The 16199-nt window shown below is 53.4% G+C and overlaps 1 protein-coding gene across 1 annotated transcript; it reads left to right on the forward strand.

Annotated features, from left to right (window-relative positions):
* Positions 1-14534, forward strand: EEF1A2 (eukaryotic translation elongation factor 1 alpha 2). Its single transcript, XM_015647804.1, has 8 exons — positions 1-158; positions 1646-1868; positions 5924-6103; positions 7023-7319; positions 11386-11536; positions 12910-13166; positions 13254-13488; positions 14185-14534. The coding sequence occupies exons 2-8, from the start codon at positions 1725-1727 to the stop codon at positions 14310-14312; spliced, it is 1392 nt and encodes a 463-aa protein (XP_015503290.1). The 5' UTR covers positions 1-158; positions 1646-1724; the 3' UTR covers positions 14313-14534.
* Positions 14535-16199: the final 1665 nt, after the last annotated feature.

The following is a 16199-nucleotide window of genomic DNA, read 5'->3' on the forward strand; positions in this document are numbered from 1 at the left end:
CCTCCTCCTCCTCCTCCTCCCCCGCCCGGTACCGCATTGCCGTAGTGCGGGGGGGCCGCTGCATTGCGCTGCCGCCGTCGATAGGTGGGCCCCTCCCGCGGAGATAAAGCCGGCGGAGCCCAAGCCGGCAGCCTCTGGCCGCCCCGACCGCCGCCCCGGTAAGAGCTGCGGGACCCCGGCGGGATGGGGGGGACAGCCGGGATGGGGAGGGGGATGTCCTGCCCCAGGGGCTGCGGAGGATCAGTGCACCCCCCCCGTGTCTGGGTGCTGTCAGCCCCTGGGGTGGGGGGTACCCCGAGGAGGGAAAGGATGGGGCTGGACCATTCCTTCATCCCGCAGGTGCGTCTTCCCGCAGGTTGGGAAATAAGACGCAAACCGTGGTGCTTCAGGACGTGAAAATCCTTCTAAATGTTGTGCATGAGGAGGAAAACCTGATAATCCCCCCCAGCTCCCCCCTCCCGCCTTTAGAATCATAGAATCCTCGAATGATTTGGGTTGGAAGGACCTTAAAGATCATCTCATTCCAACCCCCCTGCCATGGGCAGAGATGCCTTTAGCTCCTTGGGGAAGGAATTTAAAAAATCCCCCAATTCCCAAAGCGCTTTTGCTTTGATGTCCCCCAGTGTGCCAGGGGTCTGCAGGGGAGAGAGGGACCCGCACCCAGGACTGGGAGCCCCGGCACCGAGCATCTCAGTGGAGCCGCAAAATGGCCAGATCCGGGCTGGCTGGGTTCAAGGGCAGGAGGGACGGGACAGCCGCCGCTCCTGCTGCCCAGGGAAGCTTCTCGCTGGGAATGTTGTCACCCGCATGACTGAATCGCTATTAGAGCAGCAAACTCCTCCTGACCTCCTTTACTTCTATGGGCAGATTCGTGAAATTGGATTTTATTAGACGTCAGATTAAAGCTCCTAATTGTGCCCGGTTTGTGTGCAGCTGCAGAGCCATGGCAACGCCGGGAGATGCCAGGACAGCTCCCCGGATATATCCGTTTGCGTTTTTAGCCTCCTCCCTCTGTTCCATCCAGTTTCAAGACAGCAAAATGCAATAAACCCCCCAAGTGCAGGCTCAGAGGAGCCCCGCTGTTCGCAGCCCTGCTTGGGGGGAGCAGGCGAGGGCTATTTTTGTCCACCCCATTTTGCAGACGCTCTGTTGTCACCTGAACCACAGTTCCCAGCTGGGGAGCGGTGGGGGCAGCCCGGGAGGACGGGCACCCTCGGCTCCTCCCAGGGCAGCCACGACATGGAGGAGATGCCCTCGGGTTTGGAAAGAGCGAGAAGGCAGCGGGAGCAGCCCAGAGTCGCGGGAAGGTTTTCCAGGGAGGAAGGGCACCTTCGAAGCATCGATGACGTAGCCCTGGGAACTGGGGGTCTCCGCGAGGGCGGTGGAGGGCAAGATGCCCAAAAACACGGCTCCTTGCCGAGACTTGGAGGCTGGACGTGGCCGCCCGAAATAGCCCGGCTGGCATCCCGGGGGCAGGCTGGCTGTGACCCAGCGCGGACAGAGCTGCCAGACGAGGCCGGGCACCCCCGGGAGCTTGGTCCAGCGGGAAGGTGGGGCGAGGGGAGGACAGCCTTTCCCGAAAGGGCTGGGCGAGGGGGATGGCACAAGGGGGGCTCTTTTGACTCGCCTGGCTCTTTCCCCGCAGCCTCCCCCAAAAGGCAGCCGCGTTCCCACCGCCCTCCCCAGCGCCGCCCGCCCCGGCCAGCCCCGCGTAGCCCAGCAGCATGGGGAAGGAGAAGACGCACATCAACATCGTCGTCATCGGGCATGTGGACTCTGGGAAATCCACCACCACCGGGCACCTCATCTACAAATGCGGGGGCATCGACAAACGGACCATTGAGAAATTTGAGAAGGAGGCTGCCGAGGTGAGGAGCCCGCCCCTCAGCCTGCCCCCACCCCGCATTCCCACCCGCGGGGATGCTCCGCACTGATCCCCGCCGGTATCCCGCAGCCAATATTCCCCTTTTGCTGGTGCTGCCCTTCTCTTACCTTCTATTTCTCCCTCTGTTCCCATCTATTTTTCTCCCTCTGCACCCCTGGGTCTTCCCGACTTCTCTGGCCTTGGGAAAATAGGCCATTTGGGCACTCGCCACCCTCTTTTCCGGAGCTGGGGGACTCCCTGCTGCCGGCTGGTAATGAGGGCAGGGGCACGCTGAGGTCTGCAGGATGGGCTAGGGAACCAGCAGTAATCGCTAGGGTTCTGGAAGAGCCACAAACCACGGTGCTTCGAGGCATGAAATTCCTTCTAAATATGGTGCATGAGGGGGAAAACCTGATAATCCCTCATAGGTCAGGGCTGCCTGAATTTCACTCTGAAGCATCAGTTCCCAGTGCCTGCTGGGGACAAGGTGCAGCATCAGCTGGACCGCTGGTTTGAGCCAGTTGAAAAACCTCATTCCTGTTTTCCCCAGGCAGGTGGTCTGGTGTGTAGTGCAAGTGGCAGCCTGTGGCACAGAAAACTGGCTGGAAATCTGAGCATTTAAGTTAAATTAAACCTTGCAATGGTGGCATTTATAATGATTTTATCGTGCATACATTTAGAAGCTGTCGCACAGCAAAGCACCACCCGATACCTGTAATGTGGCAAACCCCAAGATTAAAGAGGAAGAAACAGTCTTGGAAAGAAAAATGTCAATTGGGAGTCCTGGCAAATTAATGATGGTAAATTCTAGAGATGTGGGTGAGCCAGGAACAGCCTGGCTGTGTTATCCATAGGGCAGCTCCTGTCACTCAAAATACAGCTTGTCGTCATCGCTCCGGGAATGCAGATATCCCTCCTTTTTTTTTTTTATTTTCTTTTTTTTTTTTCTTTTTCTGGACAAGATCTCACATTTCATTGACAAAAAAAAAAAAAAAAAGGAAAGAAAAGATTTATAGAGCTGCCACTTTTGATTTCACATTTTGCTGTCTGTCTTAACCTTTTTAATTTTCCAATAGCATCTGAGCTAAATCCCTTGTTTTCCTGCCCCCCTTTCAGCCTTTTTTTCACATCCTTAAGCCAAAGAGCCTCTTCCTTCATACAAAATGATCCCTGTTCCCTGGTTTAAAATGATTGCTGATATCCTTCCATAAATCCCCCCTCCCTTTCCCTATAGGATCAGATAAGACATGATAAGGTTATCGTCGATGCGATTGCAGTGATTTTAATTGAACAGACACTTTCACTGACTTGCCAGGATCTGCGGGCACCGGAGGCTGCTATTAATAGCCTATTGACTGAGCTTACAGACTCCATTTTCTGATGCAGGGCTGGGGAAGGGTTTGCTTCCATTAGGTGGCATTCACAGGAAATGGAGGCCTGCGTGCACCCAAAAGGCCAACAAAAAAACCCCAGGGTCTGTTATTTTATTTAAGAGAAAAGAGCGAGGATTTCTCCCTTTTTTTTATTTTTTTTTTCTTTTGATTCAAGGGCAGAGGTAACAACATCTCTGAAAGAAGAGTTGTCCTGTTGTTTTTTTTTTTTAAAAAATGAAATAATCAGTGTTTGTGGCCTCCAGATAGAAAGCTGTCCCTCCGCTGGGGTTCGATCAGGGAAATTCAGGCTATTTCTGGCACTGAACAGGGAAGGTATTGTGCAGAGCTAGATAATACCCTGGGTTTTTCAACACCAGCTCTGGGTAACTGAATACACCCCGTGAAAGGAGGGAAACTGTTTGCTGAATAAAGGATCTCATTTGTCTTCACGTTACGTGTGATGCCGAGCTCTGGGGGGGTCTCACACGTGATGAGCAGCTGGTTGTGTGTGTGGACATGGCTGATGGCAAGAAGGTGCTGATTCCCACTCTGCTGCTGTGGGAGAGCCAGGGGTCGACTCTGTGCCTCAGTTTCCCCACCCAGAAGGGAGGGAGTAGGCTGCTGATGGGGGAAAGGCTGTGGGATGTGCTGATTGACCTCCTGCCCGAGAAGAGCCCATTATTAATGCAGTGTATCTCCATTTCCAGCAGTAAATGAGCGCACTCTGATGACTCCTCCCTGTTCCCTAAGGGGGAGTTTGATGTACGTGCTGGAAAGGGTTAACTTGGCCCCATCCTGGAAGTGTTCAAGGCCAAGCCAGATGGAATTTGGAGAAACCTGGTCTAGTAGAAGGTGCCCCTGTCCATGGCAGAGGAGTTGGAATGAGCTGATCTGTGAGGTCTTTTCCAAACCAAACCATTTTGTGATTCTAAAATCCTTCAAGCTCCTGCTCTACCCCCTCGCTAAATCCAATGTTGGGAAGATGCTCAGGAGCAGAGACTTGATTCTGGATTTTTCCATCCCAGTGAGAGCTCACAGCTTCCCAGCAGAGATGAGGCATCACCTCCTCGACCTGGCATCCCCTCTGAGGAGGGGAAATCTTGCCCTTAGCTTTAGGATTTCGCCCATAATCCTCCAGAACAAGCTGCAAAGTCATCGCAGCACTCAGCTGTTATGAAACAGGCTGTCACCATTAATTCCTTGTGCTGGCTGGGAACAGGGCTGGAGTGTGGAAGATGGAGCAGACCAGCCCCTGGGCATGGTGCAGGCAGGGCAGGTTTGGATGTGCTCTCTTTCCTGGGGAGGCTCAGCACTGGAGAATTTGGTATCTACCAGCAGGAGATGCTTCTCTCTGACCAGTGACTGATAATGGGCTAGAAGAAAGTGTGATTGCAGGGAGTGGGTGGATGGATGGATGATGGATGGAAACAGGGTATCACAGCTCTGACCTTGCAGAGTAATAGGAGACCATTAAATCATCTGCAAATTACCTACATTCCTTTTTCTGCCTTAAAACCCCTCTGTATCTGAGGCCAAGAGCTGATGGCTGCAGCCCATTTTAACCCATTGCTTTGGCCAGGCTGCCCTGACTGCCCCAGCACACAGAGTGGTCAGCAAGGTTGGGCTTGTCCTGCCCCATCTCCACCTGGCAGGATCCAGCTCAGACTGGGAGCACGACCTCCACGCTGGAGGGAAATCCAGCTCCCCCGGTGCAGTGACGTCAAAGGGCTCCAACCCAGAGGAGAAGGCCCTTCGGAAGTGGCACTGTGGTTTTACCAGGGAATGTGCTTTATCACTGGGCAGGAAGATTTACTGGAGCTAATCTCCCCCAGTGTGATTTCCTGCATTACAATGTTGGCTGAGATTTTGGCCATTTGGCAGTGACAGTTGGTCTGGCTGCAGCTCACAGTAGCTTTTCCTGTGAATTTGCACACTCTGTGGCAAGAATCAATCACGTTTCTATTCTGCTCATAGCAACCAACTCTCATTAAATTTTCTTTTAACCCATTCCACCCCTGCCAGTTTTGGGCTCACTCATGTAGCAATGCCCTTTCCCACTAACCAGCTGCCTCACTGGTCTGAGTCATGGATTAAAATCACAGAATCAGAGAATGATTTAGATTGGAAAAGTCCTCTAAGATCATCGAGTCCAACCAGCACTGCCAAGCCCACCACTAGACCACATCCCTGTGTGTGCATCTCTGTGAAACCATGGGAAATAAAACAAAACTCATAAACAGACGTATTTCAATAACTCCATTAGCATTAGGAAATGGGATAAGTATATGGATATTGTCTCACAGACATTTGGTGTGGCAAGAAGCAGCTTTACATGTTTCTGTACAGGATTTTCCAGCAGAAGGGCAGGACTGGGGTGTTTCATGGAGGAGACCTCATGGGTTGCTGCCTCCAGGTCCTGCCCACTCAGCCCCACTCACAGATTCACTCCATGGCTCTTCTTCCAGCCTCTCCTGCATCCTGTTGAGGAATGTGTTGAGAACAATATCTTCTTTCACCTGTATTTTTTAGTAAATAGACCACAGCTCTCACTGAATTTAGGGAATTTTACCATTAAATGCTTGCAGTGTGACCCTGTGTGAGTTTGGGAAGTGCCTGGAGGGTGGGAGGCCACCACCAGTGCTGTGGGCTTGAGTTTCTCACTAGTTCTTGTCTCTGTGCTGGCCAGATGGGGAAAGGGTCCTTCAAATACGCCTGGGTGCTGGACAAGCTGAAGGCCGAGCGCGAGCGTGGCATCACCATTGACATCTCGCTGTGGAAGTTTGAGACCACCAAGTACTACATCACCATCATTGACGCCCCTGGCCACAGGGACTTCATCAAGAACATGATCACTGGGACCTCCCAGGTGAGAGCTGGGGCCCAGGGCGTGGGGTGCTGCTGGAGAGGGGAGGCTGAGGCTTGTTCACGAGCTCAGGGTCATGCAGGTGCTGTTCATCCTTTTGGAGGCGGGGAGTTGAGAGAGCTGACATCGAGGAGTGTTCAGCAGGGTCCACCCAAGAGACTGGGCAGTGCCAGGGGACCCAGCACGCCATGGTCCTGCACTGGGTGTCTGGGAAAAAGGGCACAAAGAAGGGGTTTCTCCACCCCATTTCCACCCACGTGAGAAGGTGGGATGAACGTGGCTTTTCTGGGAGCTACAGGCCTTTGTGTGAGGGTATCTCCACATTATTTTAGCTTCAGCCAAATGAGGTATACAGGAAACTTCCAACAATCCACCAGGTTTTATTGGATAAAGGAGGCTCCACAGATCTTTTCTCCTTCCTTTTCCTCAAAATAGCTGTTTTTGTCCCACATAATATTGCCAAACCAAACGTCCTACTCTTCCTGGGTAGGGATTGTGGGACATTCCTGCATCTCCCTGTGACTGATGGGCGCTGGGTGAACCCCACTATGCCCAGGGAGATTTCCACTGAGGTACCAGTTGGACTGGGCATGGCTTTCTGCCAAACCCAGGCATCTTCTGCTCTGTGTTCTTGGTACAAAAGTAATTTGGGGAACAGTTTCCATGGCTGGAGTCACATCTGTCACTCAGGGAGGTTTTTTGCCAGACTTCTGTAATGTCTGTAGATGATCCTGGTCAGAGTCCTGCATCCCGGAGGGATCCACACTGGTTTCTCACCCACAGTGCAGAACCATGTGGGGTTGGCAAGTCTGAAATAGCACATCTGGGTCAGTTTTAAGGCAGATCAGCAGTGTTGTGGGTAACCAAAGTCCTCAGGGGTGTCACCAGGGCCGTGCAGCAATTCATTTGCTCTCTGCCCCAGGCTGACTGTGCTGTCCTGATCGTCGCTGCCGGTGTGGGTGAATTTGAAGCCGGCATCTCCAAGAACGGGCAGACCCGTGAGCACGCCCTGCTGGCTTACACCCTGGGGGTGAAGCAGCTCATCGTGGGCATCAACAAGATGGATTCCACAGAGCCCCCCTACAGCGAGAAACGCTACGACGAGATCGTCAAGGAGGTCAGCGCCTACATCAAGAAGATCGGCTACAACCCGGCCACAGTTCCCTTCGTGCCCATCTCGGGCTGGCATGGAGACAACATGCTGGAGCCCTCTCCCAATGTAAGTGTGCCTTGTGTTTCACTTCTCCCCCCTCCCTGAGGACCCTGGCCCAGGCTGAAGATGAACTCTGCTCTGCAAACATGTGCTGGCAGCACAGATGATGGGTCATGGAGCTCTGCTTGGCCCTGGGCAGGATGAATGGGCTCTCTGTTCATGGGTGCTGTGCCCTGGCCAGGCACCCCAGCAGATAAACATGAGCATCTTAAGGAGATGATCAGTCTGGCTTTGCTTCTGGGCCGGGATTTGAAGTTTTCACCTTGTCAGAACCCACGGTGACATTAGAGCAGCAATTGTCACTCAGCAGGAGCAGTGGGTGTGTTTTTAGGGCATTGTTTTCTGAGGGGAATTGCACAATCTGGGGTCAGGCTTGGAGCAGTTGCCACAGTGCAGCCGGGCTCCCTTGTGCTGGGTCTCAGGTTCCCTTTCCCATCAATGCTTTGTGTCACTGTGGGGGCCAAACCTCCACTTCCAGTGCTGGGATCTCACTCCTAAAGTTGTCTTCAGGAAGTACCAGGTTTCCCATGCCAAAACCACGGTTCCCTAGAGTATCCACTTGGGGCTGCTCCTTTTCCCATCGGTTTTCACTCCCTCTGTGGTGGGGAGACAAAGGCAGAGTGCTCTGGGTGGGCCTGTGCCATCATTTAGTACAGCAGAAGGAAGGGCTTAAGGAGGATGGAGGTTTTGGCAGACAGGCTGCCCAAAACACTTGCTATTCTGACACTGGTTTTGTTGGAGGAAAAGCTACCTCAGGGTTAGTCTTTTAAAGAAATAATGGGCTGGAAAGTTCTGGCCAGAGGAAGGAACCTGCTCTCCTGGTGACTTCTGTGTGACCTTGAGCAAGTTGCTGAGATCAGACACCCCAGGAATCTCTTGTGAAACCCATGGGAAATTTGATGCTTAGGGGGACTTCAGGACATCACCTGTGAATTAGGGCAGGGCTCTGTGATGGGGGAGGCAATCCATGAGTCCAGCAGCAACAGAGGGAGGTCAGGGATCACAGGCCTGAGGAAGGAGAGTGCTGCAATGGAAACTCACACAGCCATGAAACACAGCTCCTGCCCTGCACAGGAAAGGCAGCTCCCTTGGGAATGCTTGGAAGGAAGGAATTATTGGGGTGCTTGGGAGATTCCTGTTCCCGGAGGAGCAGAGCTGGGATAAAGGTCAGCCACGGCCATGCCAAACCCAGCCCCGTGGTTCCTGGGTGCCTCAAATCCGGCAAGCTCCAAATGTCAGCAGCTGCTGGGTCGGGAAGATGATCCTGAACAATTCTCCTATAAATAGACAGCAGAGGGGAGGCATGGGGCAGGAGGGGCTCTGTGGCCCCCTGCCTCCAGAGGGGTCTCAGGGCAGGTTCCCAGTGTGATGTGCCACCTGAGAGAAGGCAGGGGATGAAACAACTCTGTCCTTTGTCCTAAGGAAGCAGCTGGCTCCTGGGTTCTGCCTGAGCTAGGGAATTGGGATGAAAACCTGGCCTGGTCTGGAACAGCATGAGTTCTGCTGGAGAGGGTTGAGGGACAGACTCCTCCTCATATTGCACCACCTCAGGGAAAGCTTAAGCAGGAACCTGGTGTAGATGTCTCTTCTCTCTTTCCTCTCCTGAAAAAGCTCTGATTATTTTCACTTGTAATTTCTGGACAGGTTTCACTGAAGCACAAGGCAGTCAAGTGACTTGTCTGTCTGTCAGGGGACTTATCAGAAAGTGGGGATTAGAGCCATGATGTCCCTGCAGCTCCTGTTGCCTCTGAGCAAGGAGGGTACATCAGGCTGGAACCGGCTCTGTGTGGGAGACTCACATCCCACATCCCTGTTGCACAGAGTCCCAAGGCCAACTGCAAAAAATGACAGCTGGGCTGTGCTTCCATCAAAGTTTGGCATTTGAGAGCTTTTTGGGAAGTGGGGAGTTCTGTGAAGCAGCTTTGTGATGCTCCAGCTGGCAGAACCGGGCCATTCCATGTGGTTTGGGAGATTTTCACCCCATGGGATGCCGCAGCCCAGACACATCCAGGCTCTGGTGGCAGCATGTGTGGCTGCCTGGGACTGCAGCCTCACCCTGGGGTGTGTGGTGGGGGTGCTGAGGTGCTCGTGGGCTGGGCCAAATCAGGGAAATGCAACTGCTCCATAAAGCAAACTTTGAGTGTAAAAGAGCTGGAGTTCAGCTGATATTTTGGGGAGCTGGAGCTTGTCTGCAGGATTTGGTCAGATCCTACTTTTGCCATAGGAGTGGTGGAATATGAATTGGTCTTTGGGGAGCAGATTTGGGGAATACATGACAGAGGTTTTATTTGGGTGGCCATAGGAGGCAGCACAAACCAGGTTTTACAGACACTTTTCACCCTGAGGCCACGCTGAGGTTTTGCAGAGATTCATTCCCAGAAAGTGTCCAAGTCCATCTTTACCTGATTCTTGGCATGTCAGAAGTCCCCTGGAGAGAGGGATGGCTCTGACAGCCAGGTGTCCTGGGCAGAGGTTGTTATTTTCCTGTCTGCCAGAGCTGTGTGGAGCAGAGGGACAGGAGCTGTGGGCACTTGGTGGCCGTCATCCTCGAGAGCAGAGACTGTGGGCAGGTGGCCACCAGGCAGCTGCTGGCACAGGTCCCTGCCTGGCGTTTGGGCCATGCAACAGCAGAATGGGGGAAGGTCTGAGTCATCCTGCACATCACACGAGGCTCCCTTTCTGCCTGGATGGAGTTTTCATTTTGCCAAGCTGTTGCCTGGCTCTGGGTCTGGCTGCACACCGAGAGCTGCAGTGGCCTGGGAAGAACCCGCAGCAAAAGTCCCCAGGCTCCTCCTGCCACCGCCGCCAAGAAAGACAAGTGGTGTCAGACATGACCCCCTGAATGCTTTGGATGCAAGCTGAGTTCCCTGGCTGCATCCTGTGTTTCCCTCTCTCCTTCCCAAAGCTGGTGCAGATTGCAGGATAGCAAACCAGACTTGGCATAGCCACACCCTGCAGGGATTGCTGTGAAGCTGGGGGCACTTTGGGGGTCTTGCTTCACCCCAGCCCCCCATGCCCACTGCACTGCACTGGTGTTGGTGCTATGGGAAAAAAGCCACATCCACAAAGTGTGTGATGGATTTGGGACACACAGGAAACATTTGACATTTGAGTGGGAAAATATTGGCTAACCCTCTCTGTGCAGAGGCAGGGGAATGGCCTTGCAGACTCTGATCTCTGCTTATTGTATTAGGGCTGTCTCAGACCAGGACTAAATTTGTCTTGCCAGCAAGCTCCAGGTGTTGCTGCAACATCCAGATGTGCAGCATCACCCTAGTAAAGCACTGCAGTTCCCTGCATTTAACCATGGTACCTCAGCACATTTCCACCACTCTGCCTCTTTTCTGGGAAATTTTTAGTTTTAATACCCACTTTAGGACAGGAGAATAGAACATCTGTGAAAAACAATCCTGTCTCTTGGCAGATGGGTTTCCAGCATCCTCCCAAGCCAGGGTTTAGAATCCCAACCCTGGAGGGGTGATAGCAGGAGTGAGTGAGGGGAAACATCTCTTTGGGGCTCTCGTTGGAGAAGCTTGGACCCCAGGACTGAAGGTTGAGCACTTTGTAGCTGGTGCTTGGCTGCAGACGCTGTGGTCCCTGTGCTGGAGGCAGCACTCCTGGAGGGCAGGATCCAGGCAGCTGGTGCAGTGCCCATGGGCTGCTGTTGGAAGTGGGGGCTGTGAGTTTGCTGGCTTTAACCACTTCCATCCTTTTTTCTCCTGTTAATGGATGTCTTGCTCATTTCTAGAAGAGAGAGGGAGATTGAGCAAAGTCTGCAGGGATGGTGGAGTGGAAGGAGCTCCCCAGCCCCTAGTAAAGGCAGGACATGGCAGGACTGACTTTATGAAGGTTGTCCTGGTGGGACATCTCTCTGGGCTTACCTCTGGGTGCTGAGGACAGGCACACTCAGTGAGTGTTACAAGTGCCAGGTTGGGTGGACCTTGGAGCACCCTGGTCTCGTGGAAGGTGTTCCTGCCCATGGCAGAGGGGTGGAACAAGATGGTCTTTAAGGTCCCATCCAACCCAAACCATCCTGTGATTCTATGGCTCTCTGTTGCTGCTCTCTTCCCAGATGCCTTGGTTCAAAGGCTGGAAGGTGGAGCGCAAAGAAGGCAACGCCAGTGGGGTGTCCCTGCTGGAGGCCCTGGACACCATCCTGCCCCCGACCCGCCCCACAGACAAACCCCTGCGCCTGCCCCTCCAGGATGTCTACAAGATTGGAGGTGAGCTTTGCCACTCCTCTGCCTTAACCCGAGTCTTCATTCCACAGAAATTTGGGAATGACATTTCCAGGTGTTGGGAAGCTGGAGGGATTTGGCTCTTCAAACCAGAGATGATGTTGGAGAAAAGGGTGGTAACTCCTGGACAAAGACCCCATTTGAGCCTGGGCTGCCTGGGGTGGAGGTGGATGTGTCCAGAGGTGCCCAGGGACCAGAGAGGAGCAGCAGGTTTGTGAGCTCTCCCCAGGGAATAGATGATGCCAAAACGGCTGCAAATTGACCCCAGAGGTCACAGCTGGCAAGCTGGAGGCAGCAAGAAACATTCTGTGTCCCAGGTGAGAGACAGGACCAGCAGGGAGGGCCACTGAAGCTGGTGCATGGCAGCTTGGCTGTGACCTGCCCGAGCTTCCCAAATGCTGGTGTCTATCATCAGCACCTCCTCCTGCCAAGCTGTGCCAGCCATGTAGGGAGAGCCGTGGCTGACGCGTGTCCCCTTCCCTCTGGAGAGGTGATGGGGACACTTTGCTCAGCTATAAATACCCTGTGAGCTCTCTGACCTGCTGGCATAAGTGGACAGCACTGCTGACTCCCTGGCTGCTGGATCAGACAGGCACTGAGTTTTCCAGACCTTTCCCACCCTTTTCCAAGGACACATGCACTGCAGGGGTTGAACATGGGATTTTAGCAGGGTTTTTAATGCAGGCTGCTGTTGTTTGCAGTGGACATGAAAAGTGGTGAGCAGGTCTGTGTCCTCCTCTAGCTTAGCTGGGGCAAAGGGATCAGGTTTTACTGGCAGGCAGGTCCTTGGAGAGCAGAGGCACAGTGAGAAGAGGGGAGGTGGAGGCAGAAGGGTGGATGTGGAGGAGCAGATGGGTCCAGCCAACCTCTTCAATCTCTTTTCAATGTTGTTTTTCTCAATCATTCTTTACCTGCCTCCAAAGGGGAATTTTCCCAAAGTCTCTTGGTGACACAGAGTCACCAAGGTAAAAGATCCTAGATATTTAATGAGCCACCCTCATTCTCTGTCACAGCTGGTGGTGTGGCCACCAGGGATGTTGTTGCACACATGATGGGATGTCCCAGTCCTCCACACCAGGGATGCCACAGTTGCTCCAGGAGAAGAACTTTTGGGGCATTGCTCAGGACTTTCTGACTATGGGTTACTTCTTTTTTACAGAACTTTGAGTTTTGTGAAAATCAGAGTGATTTTCAAAATCCCTGCGTTGATCTGCTGAAAACTTGGGGGTTTTGGGCAAGGAGCAGACATACTTTGGTGACAACCACTGGAGAAATCTTGCTTTTGCTGAATGTGGGTTCTGGCCCAGGGACATACCAAGCAGATTGAATTTTGCTGCACTCCATCCTTGTCTCCACAGGGATTGGCACAGTCCCTGTGGGCCGAGTGGAGACTGGAATCCTGCGGCCTGGCATGGTGGTCACCTTTGCCCCTGTGAACATCACCACTGAGGTGAAATCCGTGGAGATGCACCACGAGGCCCTGAGCGAGGCTCTGCCTGGGGACAACGTCGGTTTCAACGTGAAGAACGTCTCGGTGAAGGACATCCGCCGCGGGAACGTCTGCGGGGACAGCAAGTCGGACCCGCCGCAGGAGGCAGCGCAGTTCACGTCTCAGGTGAGCAGGACGTGTTGATGCCACCACGCCTGGTTTGCTGCCATCCCCCCGCTCCCAGCCTTGCCATGACACTTCTCTGTCCCCCAGGTGATCATCCTGAACCACCCTGGCCAGATCAGTGCTGGCTACTCGCCCGTCATCGACTGCCACACCGCACATATCGCCTGCAAGTTCGCCGAGCTGAAGGAGAAGATCGATCGGCGCTCTGGCAAGAAGCTGGAGGACAACCCCAAGTCCCTGAAGTCGGGTGATGCAGCCATTGTGGAGATGATCCCTGGCAAGCCCATGTGTGTGGAGAGCTTCTCCCAGTACCCACCCCTTGGTAAGGGAATGGCTCTTTGGAGGTCTCCTGTGGAAGAGCATGAGGGTTCTGTGGGTGCAGAGCTCACACCAGACATGCTGAGCTTCTCCCAGCTAGATGGGGAGGGAGCCGAGGATGTTTTTTGCTCCCCCATATGCTGCTGAGCTGGATCTCCAAAGGCTGGGTTTTCCCTCTGGGAGCAACAAGACCTTTGCTTTATGGTTGCTAAACCGTGATAGTTTCTGAACACTGAAACATTTTCCAGTTTCCTCCTCTCTGCCCTGAAACAACTGGTCAGGAGAAGAAAGAGGGAAGTTTGTGCAGTGGAGGCCACCCTTAAATGCAGGGACGTGCCATGCTTGAGTTCTAGGATGGTTTGGGTTGGAAGGGACTTAAAGGCCATCTTGTTCCACCCCCCTGCCATGGGCAGATACACCTTCCACTAGACCAGGCTGATGTTGCACATCTGGAATCTTCAGCAGTGCTGGGAGCTTGCAGAGAAGAGATGGGGTTTAACTTTAAAAACCAGTAATTTAAATAGGGGGGAGCATCAGGACTGGCAAGAGTTGATAGCTCAGGGCTTGTCCCTGCAGGAACCTGCTCCAAGGGCAGGGATAACACATAGCACCATGAGTGGGGGGTGTAGATCCCACCCCCATCCTCCCAGAAGAGCTCAGCCTCGGTGTGTCTCTCATTCCTCCTCTCCCTGTCCCTCAGGCCGCTTCGCTGTCCGTGACATGCGGCAGACCGTGGCCGTGGGCGTCATCAAGAACGTGGAGAAGAAGAGCGGTGGGGCTGGGAAAGTCACCAAGTCTGCCCAGAAGGCCCAGAAGGCTGGCAAATGAATCGTGGGCTCCCAGTGCATCGCGCAGAAACCATCCCTGACACCAGGACGCTGCCACCGTCTCCCCCGGGCGCACGTGTGCACATCAGCTTGTAAGAGTTTATATGTCAACGACTGGATGCTCACCATTAAGGTCCAGTGGAAATTCTTTAAAAGGAAAAGCATGTTCCAGCGTTTGTGAGGCTTCATGTTAATTTTACCAATAAAACTGGTACAACATCCACAGTGGGAAAAAAAAAAAAAAAAAAAACCCCAACAAACCAAAACCAGACAAACTTCCCCCCCAAAAAACAAACAAACAAACAAACAAACCAACCAAACCAACCAACCCAAAAGGTGTGGAGCTGTGTGTGTGTGCATCTGTTACTGACAGGGGCTGGGCTGGCTGGGGGCTGTGTAGTCTCACAGATGGTGGGGATGGGCACAGGAGGGCCTGGGATGGAAATAAGGAGGAAGGAGGACAACTGGGAGCCCATATTCAGGGTGTCAGCCAGCACTCAGCCCTTCCCCAGCTTGCACCCCTTGACCCAAGTGATTCCCCCAGCCTGAAGCAGAGACAGCTCTTGCAGCAGTTTTGAGGGTCTCCTTAACCAGCTCAAGCCTCTAAAATAATTTTCCAGAGTCTTTTTAATACTTTTTTTTATGCAAAACAACTTAAATTGAGCTCCTAGAGTTATGCCACTGAGAGAAAAGAAAATAGGGCATCCCCTGTCTCCTGTAAGGGTGAGCAGCATCACTTTGGGTCTTTGCCATTCCCCATCACATTGGGAGCAGTGGTTGAGACTGCCTTCTCTCCCCACTCTGCTCTGCTTTGTGGCATCACCCATCCATGGTGGATCTCCCAGCCCTTTCCAAATAACACAACAGGAACATTTCTTCCTTACTGACACCCAGACATGACTCAGGTCTCACAAGAAGCCCTGAAACTCATGGTCTTCACCCAGGGCAGTGTCTTGACTCTCATCACAGTCCAGCCTGTGCAGCTCTCCCAACTCCCCCCAGTGCTGCTGTCCCAGTCTGAGGGGTTTTGGTTGCTGAGAGGTTGGGATTGACCCAAAAGCATCAGCCAGGAGCTGTGAGGGGGACTGAGTGGGAGCACCGAGTGTGAGGAGGAGCAGTAGGTGGTACAATGGGGCGGGGAGAAGGAGGGAGGCGGTGTGAGAGTTGTGATTCCACTACATCATTCCGGGGATGTTTCCAAGGGACGTTTCCTCCCTGAAGGAGGCATTAGCAGCGTGCTGGGGCATCCTGAGCTTGTCTCTGCCCATGCCTCGGCTTTCAGGAGGAGACAGTGCTGGGAACATGTGGCCCTACACGGTCTCTGTGAAGGGCAGCATCACGCGAGGCCCTTCCCAGGAGAGCTCCAGAGACACAAATATCATCATTACTGTTTGTGTCACAAAGCCCTTAATGATCCTAATTAACATCTGATGCTCTGCAGTGCTGAGTGTCCCCAGGCAGAGCCTCAAGGAGCTGACATGCAGCTGAATTACAGAGAGCTCTGCATGATCTCACCCTGCCTGCTACCCCAAAACTCTCCCCGTCCCATGTTCGCATCACGCACACGGACTGGGCCAAGATCCCCAAACCTGTGCACAGGCCACCCAGGCTCCTCACCCCTCTCCACACACCCCACATCCACCAGCTTCATCCATAGAAAACAATTTGATTCCCAAGGTCTTTGCAGTGTCTGGGCTCTCTGAAGTGCCGTGTCCTTGGCATGCCACAAATTGGAAGGGGATCTGGGGATCCCTGCAGGCACAGCACAGCCACAGGAGAAGGCTGTTCTCCCACTGATAGTTTAATCTCATCTTCCTGCTCCTCCTGCATTTCCCAGCTCCTAAGGCATGTTTTCCCTGAGACACCTTGTGCCTCTTCCTGGGTATTT

This window comes from Parus major, chromosome 20 (genome assembly GCF_001522545.3).
Source record: "Parus major isolate Abel chromosome 20, Parus_major1.1, whole genome shotgun sequence".
Taxonomy (NCBI): domain Eukaryota; kingdom Metazoa; phylum Chordata; class Aves; order Passeriformes; family Paridae; genus Parus; species Parus major.